General features: G+C 39.6%; 1 protein-coding gene across 1 annotated transcript in view; it reads right to left on the reverse strand.

Moving 5' to 3' along the window:
- CPB2 (carboxypeptidase B2 (plasma)) overlaps positions 1 to 14716 on the reverse strand; it is a 122693-nt gene that overhangs the window by 62628 nt on the left and 45349 nt on the right. The window contains exons 4-6 of the mRNA XM_006837687.1: positions 10450 to 10574; positions 7955 to 8063; positions 4525 to 4626 (exon numbers count right to left, since the gene is read on the reverse strand). Coding sequence (XP_006837750.1) covers positions 4525 to 4626; positions 7955 to 8063; positions 10450 to 10574 — 336 coding nt within the window. The remainder of the gene's footprint in view (positions 1 to 4524; positions 4627 to 7954; positions 8064 to 10449; positions 10575 to 14716) is intronic.

Genomic DNA, 14716 nt, shown 5'->3' on the forward strand with positions numbered 1-14716 from the left:
TTCCAGACAAAGACAGACTAGGAAGAAAGAGTGACGAACTACTTCCGAGTCTTTAGTCACTGAAAACCTTATGAATAGCAGAGAAACACAGATCCTTACTAAGGCCAAATTACACAAGAGAGGAGACACCTGATCCAAGGTAGGTAATTTAGATTCGTTTCCATAAGATTTTACAACTGAAAATGGATAATCCTATGGATGGTGGTTGGAACAGAAGCTATTATATGAGCCCTACTGGGACAGTTTCCAGATTTGCCCTAGTTTTTTCTTCCTTCCCTGGGCTGCAATGTTCAGCCTTTTCTTTGGTCCCAAAAACTACAACAGTGTTTTTCCAACAGGCGACTCCTCTACTTTTCTTTCTTTTTTGTCTAAGTAAGGTAGTAGTGATATAAAACACAATAGAATTTGAGAGTGAATCCAGAGAAGTCCCCTCATTGTATGAATGTGGGTACTGAATGAAGCCCAGAAAAGTTAAATGGCTTGGTCTGAGACAAGATGGCAGAGTAAACACGCTGAGCTGTCACTCTATAATCAGGACCAGGGGAACCTAGTGAGACAGATAAAAGATGGTGACCCTGGAACCATGAGCATCAGAGGATAGGACAGAGAGGTGGATTGAGTGTCAACTGGACAGGAGCAGAGAGAGAGAAGAAAAGTGAGTGGGCTGTGGGCTGATGTGGGGTGGTGCAGCCATCTTGAGCTTTTGTGAGCAGCTATCAATACAGTGGCCTGTGGGCACAGGATGTGGCTGGAGGTTGGCAATAAGGGAGTGCTGTTTTCCCTTGTTCCCATGCCCTTCTGGTAGTCAGGGGCATGGTCAGTCCCTGCCCTTGTTAGCCCAGTGAGCAGTGGTATCCCATCCTGCCCAGCCTCTGCTCTACCTGGGATCGAGTGCCTGGAACAGGGCCCCTGCTTCTGGAGGCATGTGAACCTGCCTTGAACTAAAATACACAAACAGTGAACAGAGAACAAACTGTGTTCATACTTCCAGGCTCTACCACATCGACCAGGATGCAGGTGGTGTGTGACTGAGACACACTAATATACAATCATCAACTAATATAAATACTATACCACAATGTCTCAGAGTCCTGGTGCGGTGCTGTTGGTTAATGTGCCGGACTGCAAAGTCGGTGGTTCAAGCTCACCAAAAGCTCCTTGGAAACCCTATACAGCATTGCTATGGGTTGGAACTAACTCAATGGCACTTAACAACAACAACAATGTTGCAGAGAAAACAGAGTATTTCAGTTTACACAAAGAAACAAGACAGTGTGCTTTAAACAAGTGACCAAAATACAGAGTCAGAAAATGTGGCACTAGAATTGGTATCACAACAACCAGATAAGGAATTTAAAAGAATGCTAATTTAGGCAACTTCAACAGATTGTGAGAAAGGTGAAGAAAACTACAGATGAAATAAAGGAAGATATAGACAAAACTATGGGGGAGGGGGAATCAGGAAATAAATTGACAAAATAATTGAAAAAAGCAAAACCAGCAATTAGAAAGCCAGACAATTAACACTCTGACTTCAGAAAGAAATAATACACCAAAAGGGCAAAGAAACCAAACAGAATTAATGAAAAGTCAAATTACTGACTTTGAAGAAAATTTCTCAATAATCACCTGCTGGAGAAACTATCAGAAAAAAGAACGAAAAAAAATTTAAAAGTCTAAGATTTATGTGGAACACTATCAAGAAGAATAACTTACATATGATTGGAATTCCAGGATAAGAAGAGACAAAAAAAAAAAAAAAAAAATCCATAGAGAATATTGTTCAGAAGTTGTTGAAAGAAAAGTTTCCTAAGTTTCCTAACATCATGAAAGATTAGAAAAAGTTTTCAAGAGGCTGAACAAACTCCAAACATGATAGATCTCAAAAGAAAAACACTAAAACATATTATAATCACACTTTTTTAAACCAGAGAATCCTGAGATTAGCTCAGGAAAAATGAAAAGTTACCTACAAAAGAGAACTAATAAAACTAAGCTCTGTTTTCTCAGCATAAACCATGCAGACAAGGAGACAATGGAATGATGTACGTAAAACTCTGAAAGAAAAAAAATCGCCAACCAAGAATCATATATCCAGTAAAACTGTCCCCAAAATAAGACAGCAAAATTGAGTCCAACACATAATTCACAATAAAACTTTAAAAAGAAAATAAATTTAGTCTGAAAATAAAAGCAATTAAAAGAATTTGTAAAAACCATACCAACCCTAGAGAAAATACTAAAGGGAGTTTTTTAGACAAAGAACCAACAACAGAAGACAACAACCGAGACTAACTTATATGACAGTATCACCTAGATTCAGCCCAGAAATAGAAGCATGCAAAGTAAAATAGACTTGTAAGACTGAAAAGAAAGGACCAGAGACATAGTTACAACAACATCAAAAAGAAAAGACAAAAGAAGGGATAATCCAGTTTTAGAACTTCAAAATTAAGAGGAAATAAAATAGATTTCAGGAAAAAAATTTGAAAAAAACCTAACTGAAACCCTAATAATTAAACCAAGCCTTACTCCTAGCCCTAACCCAAACTTCACCTCTAACACTAAACCACAGTCCTAACCATAGCCCCCATACTAAATGAAGTCCTAGGCCTAGCCAAGACCTAGCCATAGTCCCAACTCTTACCCTCACTCTTTACCCCTACCCACCCATCCCCTTAAAATTAAGTAACTTGTCTAATGTCACATAAACAGGAACAGAGTTGCTTCTAGAACTGAGTTTCTGATTCTTAAATACCCCTTACTATTAGTTACTCATAGTGGCCCTAGAAGACAGAGTAAACAATCCAATGGGGGTGGGGGTCTCCTAGACTGAAATCTTTATGTTAGGAGACTGCCACATATTTCCCTATGAACAGGCTGGTGGGTTCAAACTAGCCATCAATTAGTTAGCTGAGCATCACTAGGGCTTCTCTTGAATGAATGCTGCATTATATTTTAAGTGCAGTTAAAACAAACAAAACACTCCCAAAAACCTGCTCTATAGGGTTTTCTTGGCTGCAGTCTTTACTGAAGCAGATCACCAGGACTTTCTTCCGTGGAGTCGATGGGCAGGTAAACCACCAACCTTTAGATTAGGTGTTTCATTACATGTAGTCGAATCAGTCCCAACTCATAATGACCCATATAACAGAAGGAAGCACTGCTTGGTCCTGTGATTTGATCCTCAGTCATTGCTATGTTTGAGCCCAGCTGGAGCTACTGTGTCAATCTGTCTCATTGAGGATCTTCCTTTTTTTCGCTGACCCTCTGATTTACCAAACAGGATGCCTTTCTCTAGGGACTGGTCCTTTCTGATGATTTGTTGTTGTTCTTAAGTACCGTCTAATTGGTTCCAACCACAGCGACCCAGTATAGAGTTTCTGAGGAGCAGCTGGTGTGCTTGAACTGTCGACTGTGCAGTTCAAACTGGCTTTGCAGTCTAGTGAATCAACTCACAGAGCCACACCAGGACTCCCTTCTGATGATAACATGCCCCAAAACGGTGAAGTCTTGCTGTCCTGCTTAGAAGGAGCATTCTGGTTTTACTTCTTCCAAGACATATTGGGTAGTTCTTCTGGCAGGCTATGGTATATTTAACATTCTTCTCCAACACTATAATTCAAATGCATCAGTTCTCCTTTTCTTCTTCACTCTTCCTTATTCATAGTCCAACTTATGTATATTTTGTTGTTGTTATTAGATGTTGTAGAGTTGGTTCTGACTCATAGTGACCCTGCATCGGGTTTCTGGTGGTAGTGGTTCCAACTCATAGTGACCCTGTACAGGGTTTCTGAGGTTGGAAATCTTTACAGCAACAGAAAGCCTCATCTTTTTCCCATGGAACAGCTGGTAGTTTCGGATTCGCAGCCCAATTCATAACCACTACACCACCAGAGGTCCTTAGGGTTTCTTTGTTGTTGTTAAGTGCCATCGAGTCGGTTCCGACCCATAGCAACCCTGTACAGGGTTTCCGAGGCTGTAAATCTTTATGGGAGTAGAAAGCCTCATCTTTCTCCCGAGGAGCAGCTGGTAGTTTCGAACCGCTGTTAGAGTTTCTAGAGGCTTTAAATCTTTAAGGGAGCAGAGTGGCTGGCTGGTGGACTTGAACCACAGACATTATGGCTAGCAGTCCAGTGCTTATCCTATGGAACCACTGTGCTCCCATGTATTTAAGGCAATTAAAATACCATGGCTTAGTTCAGGTACACTTTAGTCCTCAGTGACATCTTTGCTTTTTAACACCCAAAAGAGCAAGCAGATTTGCTCAATGCAATGTGTCACTGTTGTTGGTAAATGCCGTGGAGCATTGGTAGTTAGTATTTGGGTGCAAACCATTTGTACAACCCAAAACCTTAAAAGATAACAACAGACTCCTAAACAGTTGAATATTAAACTTGAGAGACACTTGTAATACAAATATTTCTAGAACTTAAAGAACAGAAATTCAAGTTATAATGAGCACTACTGGGGAATTAATTTCTCCACAAAGTTGAAAGATCAAGGACTTTCTCTACAACATACCTTTAAAACATAAAGTGGATTCTTCTCATAGGAGGAACCAATGTGGATTTTTTCAACTAAATCAGGATATCGCTCAGTGATAACTTCCATCCAAGAATAGATCTATCAAAACAGAAACTATCAGTCAGAAGCATTTCATTGACTAGAGAACTGTATCTCCAAGGGACTCCTCTCAAACGTTGTATGTGGAAATAATTATTAAAATACTAGGGCATGATTTAATTTAAAATCAATTAAAGTTTTGAAAAGTAGAAAAGTACCCAACAAAGTAGGGAAAATGATCTATAAAATATTTTTTACAAGGCTTATCATATTGATATGTATATAAAATTCTCTTTTGTATACTAACCTAGAGCATTGTCTTTACACAAGATAACAGAAATACCATTATTTCCTACCGTAGCACATGGTCTATTTGGAACCAAGAGAGGTCAAGGTAAGGACAATCTGGAAAAAAGGAAAACTCTGTTCTATCCTGAGAAGTAGTTTGTTCTGGCCCAATCTATTGGGTAGAGGACCAATGATTATTACCATTGCTAAATGCTATCAAGTCAGTTCTGACTCATAGCGACCCAGTAAGGACCAAATATGTTGTTGTGAATTGCCATTCAGTCAGTTCTGGCTCATTATGACTCTGTATAGGGTTTCCAAGGAACAGCTGGTGGGCTTAAACTGCCAACCTGTGGTTCAAAGTGCAGAGCTTATCCTTCATTACCACATCAGGAGTCCCAAGGACCAGTAATATTAAGTGCTGTTGAGTCAATTCCGATTCATAGAGGTCCTGTATAGGGTTTCCAAGCAGCGGCTGATGAATTTGAACTGCGTCTGGTAGCATAGTGGTTACACATTGGGCTGCAAACCTCAAGGTCAGCAGTTTGAAACTAACAAGCTCCGTGGGAGAAAGATGAGGCTTTCTGCTCCAGTAAAGGTTTACAGCCTTGGAAATCCTGTTCAGGGTCGCTATGGGTCGGAACTGACTCAACGGCACTTAACAACAACCTTGTGGTTCAAACTGACCTTGCAGCCCAGTGCTTACCCTACTTCTTCACACCAGGACCCCACATAGTTGAGGTTACATATACAGGAAAGGAAACCTAAACTACATCTGTAACTGATGCAAAGCTTCAAAGCAGTCACTGGAGTCTCATTTGAGCTGGTACTGAACTCAAGCATATTTTAATGGGGGCCAACTTCCCAGGGGTCACACTTAAATTCACAAAACTTTTGAAATGAGTACAACCAACTCACATGGCCTTATTTGTGAGAACTGTCCTAAAGGTTCAGTTCTTCAAAGAAGAATCCTGACTAAAGTAAACTGGAGTTCCCTTTTTCCTTGGATTTGCCCAGAGTGACAGACATAATTAGGGGAAAGATATATGTAAGTGGTTGTCCCCATGCTGGGAAATTAAAGGTCATCTCAAAGGCCCACTTGTCATCAGATAGCAATCCTCTTAGTGTTTATGGTATCTGAAATTTAATCACCAGGAATTTCCTTGCTGGGACTCAATTTCTTCTGAGGCATAAACACATCTGAGAGAACTACTAGATTTGAGAGTCCTTGGCTGCTAACCAAAAGGTTGCAGGTTCACCCAGAGGAGGCTTGAACGAAAGGCCTAGTGGTCTATTTCAAAAATATCAGCCACTGAAAACCCCAGTGAGCACAGCTTCATTCTGCCACACCTAGAGTCACCATAAGTCAGAATCATTTGTATGATTGGTGTATGTTACAGCATTGATGGTTCAGTAGATTTCCTTCATTTGAGAGACTGTTAGAGGCAATTTGACAGAGTTGGCTTATTTCATACGCTTTTCTTTTGCCATTTGTTACCAGAACTATTTTATGGCCCCTTGTTTCTTTGTCCCCACTGTGGAACTCCATTCTCTGGTCTGAACCAGTGGTAAAAGCCACTGTCCTGCTCACCAGATGATTATGTGGTTGGGGCTAATGGAGAGATATCTGAGAGATATTGTCAGAAGCAGTGCACTGATAAAGGATTTAACTGAATCTCTTGAGATCAAGATTGTATGATTCCCATGATCCTCTTAGGAAAGCTCAGGGGAGAGGGAAGAATAGAAAAATATTTTCGGGAATGTCATGAGCTTATTTGTTTTTGTTGATTTTTCCCCTCATCTCATATCATGTCCTTTCTGGATATGTAGAAAGAAAACTTAACTCTTTTGGACACAATAGTTTAAAAAATAAATTTAAGAATTTAAATCCTTCGGTTTAAGACTTTTTTTTTCCTCTCACTAAGTTCACATATCAGTAATGCAGTCTTCTCAACTTTCCAAGTTGTGACTACCTGCCACTCAGCTCGTGGCATCAAGCTTACTTATTGAAGTGCTGGTGGCAGATGATGGAGATGGAGGTAGAATAGGCGAGGTAGAGGAAGGGGAGGCAAGTTTTTAAAACCACATCAGTCAGCCCAGAACATGGGTTCTAGAAGCAGATTGGGTACTGGTTTAACTAATAAGAAAGGCATAGAGGTTCCCGAAGAGTAAATAGGAATTTTATTTTTATTACTTTAGTCTTAGAAGGTGTCTTAGAAGTATGATTATATCCCTAAATGGCTTCTGGGCATTTAGTCCAAGATGATGAAAATACATTAGGCAATATAATAACAGTTTCATATGAAAAGAGAACAACATCAAGAGATTTTTATTCCTTTGGTATTCTAGATAAAAGAGAAAGTTTGCCAAGAATTTATCCTTTGAGACTAACCAATATGATTTTCTTTAAATTATGTGGAAGTTTTCTGAGACCAATTAAACTGGAACTTGTAAGTATTGATCAAAAAGAAATACATTATCCAACTTCTTCAAGATTAAAATACTGGTATGATTATTGTTTCAAATAGATTCCTCATAGATAGAATGTTGTTGTTGCTAAGTGCCACTGAGTCGGATCCAAATCATAACGACCCTGTACAGGGTTTCTGAAGCTTTAAATCCCCGCGGGAGCAGAAAGTTTCATTTTTCACCTGAGGATCTGGTAGGCTCAAACCACAGATCTTGTGGTTCACACAGTTCAGTGCTAGTCGTATGGGGACATTTCATTTCCATAGGAAGAATAAAAATATTCAATGCGAGTTTTCAAAAATTCAGAGACATGACTAATTGGACTGTTAATATTTTGTGGATGCTTCCATTAAAGGGCCCCATTCTTTACTCCTGTTCTTTCTTAATATGCATGGTTACTCTTTATAGCTAGAGATGCTCTTAGTTTTGGAAAAACCAACCTCCTCAGAGGCAGTTCACCAAGGATGATTCAGTCTTTCAGGACAAGTCTCTGCAAAAGAACGTGTTGCTACCCTATTGCACACACAAGTTCTCCTCTGCCAGTACTCCTTCTGTAATAATTTCCTGTGGTTGAAATGACAATGTTGGTTAACAGGAACAAGGAATTTTGGAGAGAAGTGATATGGCTTACTTCACTTAATGAGTGATACTGTTCGTAGTATGATGAGGACGCCCGGGGGCTGACTGTGTCATTTGAAGTCTGCTGTACAATGAGCTCTTCAACGTCTCCTATCAAGACCCTAGGAGGTGAAACACAGGATGAGCTGATTCTCCGCAGAACTCTGACCTTCCCACTTGACTCCTTGATGGCTCAACACGTAGCCATGGAGAACAAAATCATTCAGAAATCTTATTAGCACAAGTTCATCAAGGTACAAGCAACAACAGTCAGCATTGTTATAAGCTGAAAATCACTAACCCTTTCACGATATCCTACATGAACACTAGAGAGAAGATAGCTCCTATGTAGTAGGTTTCAAAGCCTCTAAAAACTCACCTTCTCCCCCTTATCATCAACATTTGCCCAGTGTGATCCTTCAATGTCTTTACTATGAACACAGAAGTTAGTGGACACTTTTTTTCCAATAAAGAGCAACACTGTATTATTCTGTTTTCAGTTACAGACCAAACAGAAGCAGAACGCTTTTTCTTTTGCATAGTGGCAGCCATTGACCTATAGTGGCTATTCTGTGTGGTCAAAGATGATCACATCAGTAGAAAAATGAAAGTACAGGAAAAGAGAAGATATGGAAAAGCATCTCATTAAATTTCCTTCAAGAAGTACCACCACTGCTAACTAGGCAAACATTTAAATTACATTAAGGTATTCTATGACGTGGAAGGAAATTTTAAGTGTGCTATGAGTTGGAATTTCCTAAGAGCAGTGGGGATTTTTGTTTATCATAGTAACAGATATTTTTTTGCTTCAATTTAGGCAATGAATAAGAACCAACGCTCTTGTATCAGAAAGATTTTGACTCCTAGTTCTTCCCTTTTATAGGTTGCTTACCTTGAGAAATTTCTTTATTAAACATCCATTTTTGTCCTGGTGTGGCTCTGTAGGATAAGTACTAGACCTCTAACCACAAAATCGATGGTTCAAACACAGTAGTCATTTCTAGGAAACCCTATACAGAACACTATGATTTAACAGCACTTAACAACAAGTGTGGCGCTGTAGGTTAATGCGCCAAACTGCAAATCCATTTGAACTGCAAGGTCAGTGGTTCAAGCTCACCAGCTGCTCCTTGGAAACCCTATACAGGGTTGCTATGGGTCAGAACTGACTCGATGGCACTTAACAACAACAACAACAAATTTAACAGCACTTAGCAACAATAATAGGAATAGTATCTACCTCAAACAGTCCTAGTCCTGGTGAGGCATTGTAGGGTAAGCACTAGAGTGCTATCCTTAAGGTCAGTGGTTCAAACTCACTGATGGGCTGGTGGGCTCAAACTGCTGAACTTTTGGTTTGCAGTCCACTGCTCAACCTAAGTGTCATAGAGTTGGTTCCAACTCACAGTGACCCTATTTAGAGTTTCTGGGGCTTTAAATCTTTGTGGAAGCAGAAAGCTCATTTTTCTCCTGTGGAGATGCTGGTGGGCTCAAAATGCAGACCTTATGATTCTCAGTACAGTGCTCATCATATGGGGTCACCAAAATGAAAACAACAACAACAAAATAAAGCCCGTAGCCTTTGTGTCGATTGCAGCTTGGGTGACCCCGTGTATGTCAGGGTAGAACTGCGTTCCTTATGTATTTTATTGTTAATGTTTTGTTGTTAATTGAGTGAACATTTGTAGAGCAGATTATAAGTTTTCCATTCAACAAATCATACACTTTATCTCATTTCAATGATTGCTATCCCCTCCATGTGACGTCACTTATCTGGTCTCCTGCCTGTGTTTCTCGTTTCCGTTCCTCTTTCCCAACCTTTCTGTACTTTGTTCTTGGGTAAGAGCTGTCCTTTTGATTTCAAATGGCTGACAATTCTATAGTACACATACCTCACTAGTGTTGCTGCCCCGATTATATACTTAGCTCCATGGGGCTTTCAATGGTTGATATTTTGGAAGTAGGTTGTCAGACCTCTCTTCCGAGGTGCCTCTGTGTGGACTCAAACCACTAATCTTTCAGTCAGCAATTTAGAGGCTAATTGTTTATGCCACTCGGGGAACTCTAAACCGTATAATACCAAGAAACAAATCCACTGTCATCAAGTTGATTCTGACTCATAGAGACCTTATGTAGGGTTTCTGAGACTGTAAATCTCTACGGGAGCAGACATCTTTCTCCCAGAGAGTAGGTTTGAACCTCTTACCTTGTAGTTAGCAGTCCAATGCTGATCGCACAGAAGCACCAGAGCTCCTTAAGATATATAACAGGAGCTTATAATTGTTGTTATGTACCTGTTGTCAGTTCCAACTCATAGCGACCCTGTACAGGGTTTTCGAGCCTGCAAATCTTTATGGGATCAGAAAGCCTAATCTTTCTCCTGCAGAACAGCTGGTAGTTTTGAACTGCTAACTGTGAGATTAACAGCCTGATTCATAACCACTACGCTACCAGAGCTCCTTGGAGCTTATACTAATAGCTACTCAATAAATCTAGAATGATGCTTACCAGAATGGAATTCTGCTCTCGTTTAAGTGGACTTTCACAATGCCTACATCTGACTCATTCACAAAAAAATGAATTTCTTGCTTCTTCCCAATCAAGTCTGCCATCAATGGTTGCCAGAGAACAATCTGCAGTTTTAAGAAGAAAAAAATGGCAGAACAAAAACAAAGTTATTCATATCATTCTTATTCATAGCTAGAGTAATAGCAGCATGTTTACAAGGGCTAGGAGAGGGATCCCTCCTTGTGATAGGGTAGTGTAAACATTTAAATTAGTAACCTTAGTTGCTAAAGAGAACCTGGAAGAGATTACAAACTCCAAAAATATTTGGTGAGTAAATGAAGGAATGAATGATGTGATGATGAATGAATGAATATCTTTATAACCTACATGTAACGCTAGATCTGTATGTCAGATCTAGTTAAAAGACAAATAATTTTTTTGAGAAAGTTGGTTAAACAATGATTTTCTTTAATAACAATTCCATGACCTTGGTATTATTATCTTATCATTGTTCTTTGTCCCTAGGTGGTACAAATGATTAACTCACTTAGCTGTTAACCGAAGGTGGGAGGTTCAAGTTCCCTCAGATGTAAACTTGGAAGAAAGGTCTGGTGATCTCCTTCTGACAAACTTTATGGAGCACAGGTCTACCCTGACACAGAGGGGGCTTCCTGAAGTCGAAATTGACCCAGTGACAACTGCTGATGATTTATTTTCTTTATTCTAATTATGGCCTTTGTATCTTCAAATTCTATTTTATGTATTTCTACTTTACTACACTTTTTTCAAAGCACTTTCACACTTAACTCATGTGATCATCATAATCATATCTTGATATAGACTGAACAGATGTAATTCTTTACACTGTCCAGATGAAGAAACTTACATGCATGAATGACTTGTCTACAATCAAAATCATACACCTACAAAGTGGCAGAGCAAGAACTAAATTTCTAAATCTCTGTTGCTTCCTTTAGTGGTGTTTCCTTTGTACCATGGAGTAACTGATACTTTTGAGTCAGTTCCGACTCACGGTGACTGTGTGTGTCAGAGTAGAACTGTGCTCCACAGTTTTTGATGGCTGAGTTTTCAGAAGTAGATTGCCAGGACTTGCCCCAAGGTACCTCTGAATGGACTTAAACCACGGACCTTTTGATTATTAGCTGAGTGTGCTAACCGCACCACACACAATTCCATTCCATGGTGTGCTGGCCATGAAAACGCACCACTCAGCTCTTCTGCTGTGAGGTGGCCGATGTGCTTCTCCTCTTTATCTACCCAAAGCTGGGGCCATGGTCAACCAATGATTGAGCAGGATGGGGGTATTAATGTAGAGCCATTCCTTTGCCATGTGATATTCCTTTAATTCTTGACTTTAGCTCAAGGACTCCGCTTTTGACCTTCATAGGAACTACACTGCAGTCTGAGATTTTTCTTTTATAATCTTGCTTCCTTCCCTTTCTCCTGCACAGGTAGCTTATCTGCATCCTGGTCTGAAGGTGATCCCTGCCATCTCCAGCCCCCTCTTCATCTTTCACAAGTATGGCAAAAGGATACAACCCTGACACACAGCTTTCCTGATTTTAAACCATTCTGTATGATTACCTCTTGCTCAAGGTACAGGTTCCCAATGAGCACAATTAAGTGTTCTGGATATCCCACTTTTCAAAATGTTACTTATAATTTGTCATAATCCACACAGTTGAATTTCTTTGCATAGTCAATAAAACACAAGCAAACCTCTTTTTTATATTCTCTGTTTTCATCCAAGATATATCTGATGTCAGCAATGAAATCTCCTCTTCTACATCCGTCCTCTTCTGAACTTGCTTGAATTTCTGAGGACAGACGTAGAACAAGAGATTTCATTGAACTGAATCTGAGCTCCCTGTTGATGCACTGCTTTAACCATTTGAAAATTATGTTTGCAAAATTTTATTTTATGTGATATTAATATTGTTCAGTGATTTCTGCATTCCATGGGGGTCACTTTTTAATGGAATGGGTATAAATATGAATCTCTCTGAATCCATTGACCAAGTCTTCCAAATTTGTTGGCACAGATGAGTGAGCCTCTTGAAGTCTGCATCAGTTTGTTGACACATTTCAATTTGTATTCTCTTGTTTTTCACCAATGCCTCAGTGTAGGTTGAACTTCTTCCTTTGATATCTTTGGTTCTTAATCATATGTTACCTCTTGAAATGGTTGAACATAGACCAATTCTTGTTGGTACAATTACTGCATTCCTTCCATCTTCTTTTGATTCTTCCTGCATCATCCAATGTTTTGCCATGGTGTTGTTGTTGTTGCTAAGTGCAATTGAGTCAATTCCAACTCGTAGTGACCCTGTGTGGTAGGGTCCAAAAAGCAGCTGGTGATTTTGAACCACCAACCTTGTGGTTCAAATTTAACTTGCAGTCCAGTGTTTATCCTACAGAACCACACCAGGCCTCCATTTTGCCATAGACGACTTCAATTTTGCAAGTCAAGGTTTGAATTTCTTCTTCTTCAGTTCTTTGAGTTTGAAAAACGCTTAGCTTGTTCTTCCCTTTTGGTTTTCTAACTCCAGGTCTTTGCACATTTCATTATACTTGACTTTGTCTTCTTGAGCTGCCCTTTGAAATTTTTTGTTCTACTCTTTTACTTCCTCATTTATCCTAATCACTTTAGCATCTCTATATTTAGAGCACATTTTAGAGTCTCTTCTGAAGTCAAGTGCTTTGGTCTTTTCTTTCTTTCCTGTCTTTTTAATGACCTTTTGCTTTTTGCATGTGTAATAATTATGGTTCTGTGTCATCTTGACTAGGCCAGGATTTCCAGAGGGTTAGCAGTTGAGATGTGCTTGTTCCCATGTTGATGAAACCTAATGGTATAGGTAACACTACAATGATTGGCTGTGAGTAGCCAATCTACTGAAAGGATGTTTCTTTAGACACATCTGGAAAGGTTCTCTTCTGATGGGGACCTGGGACTCTACAATTATAAGTAATTTTCTTGATAATAAAGTCCTCTTTATTTATCTGCATATATATGTTTTGCTTCTCTAGAAAACCCAGTCTAAGTCATCATGTATAATGGATGGTTTTTAATCATTAGTGTCAAGTGCATCAAATCTGTTCTTGAGATGCTCTAAATGCAGCTGGAAAATACTCATGGTTGTATTTTGGCTCTGGTGGACTTGTTTCAATTTTCTTCACGTTCACTATAAACTTGCATATGAGCAATTGATGGTCTGTTTCACAGTCTTCCTCTGGTCTTTTGTTGGCTGATGATAATGAGCTTCTCCATCATGTCTTCCCACAGATGTAGTCAGTTTGATTCCTGTGTATTCCACCTGGTGAGGTCAATGTGTATAGTTGCAGTTGTTGTAAAAGGCACTTGCAGTGAATACATCGTTGGTCTTGTACAATTCTATCACGTGATCTCCAGCATCATTTCCATCACCAAAGGTCACATTTTCCAACTACCAATCCTTTCTCTTTGTTTCCAACTTTTGCAGTCCAATCACCAGTACTTATCAGTGCATCTTAATTGCATGATTGTTCAATTTCAGGCTGAAAAAGTTCATTGTTGTTGTTGTTGTTAGGTGCCATCAAGTTGGTACTGACTCACAGTGAACCTATGCACAGCAGAATGAAACACTGCCTGATCCTGGGCCAACCTCACTACTGTTCTCACGCTTGAGTCCATCGATACTGACACTTGGTCAATCCATCTCATTGGGGTCTTCCTCTTTTTCCCTGACATGAAATCCTTCTCCAGCAACTGGTCCCTCTTAACAATATGCCCAAAGTATGAGAGACAAAGTTTGGCCATCCTGGCCTCCAAGGAGCACTCAGGCTGCACTTCTTCCCAAACAGATCTATTGGTTCTCTTGGCAGCCCATAGTACTTTCAGTATTCTTCTCCAATACCATAACCCAAAAGCATCAATTCTTCTATGGTATTCCTTATTCACTGTCTAGCTTTCACATGCATATGAGGTTATTGAAAATACCATGGCTTGGGTCAGGTGCACCTTAGTCCTCAAGCTGACATTTTTGCTCTTCAACACTTTAGAAAGGTTTTGTGCAGAAGATTTGCCTAACAGAATAAGTCATTTAATTTCTTGACTGCTGCTTCCGTGAGTGTTGATAGTTGATCCAAGAAGAATGAAGTCCTTGGCAACTTCAATCTTTTCTCTGTTGATAAGAATGGTGATTATTGGTCCAATAGTGAGGATTTTTGTTTTCTTGACATTGAGATGCAATCCATACCAAAGACTGTG

The sequence above is a fragment of the Chrysochloris asiatica genome, unplaced genomic scaffold (genome assembly GCF_000296735.1).
Source record: "Chrysochloris asiatica unplaced genomic scaffold, ChrAsi1.0 scaffold00022, whole genome shotgun sequence".
NCBI lineage: Eukaryota > Metazoa > Chordata > Mammalia > Afrosoricida > Chrysochloridae > Chrysochloris > Chrysochloris asiatica.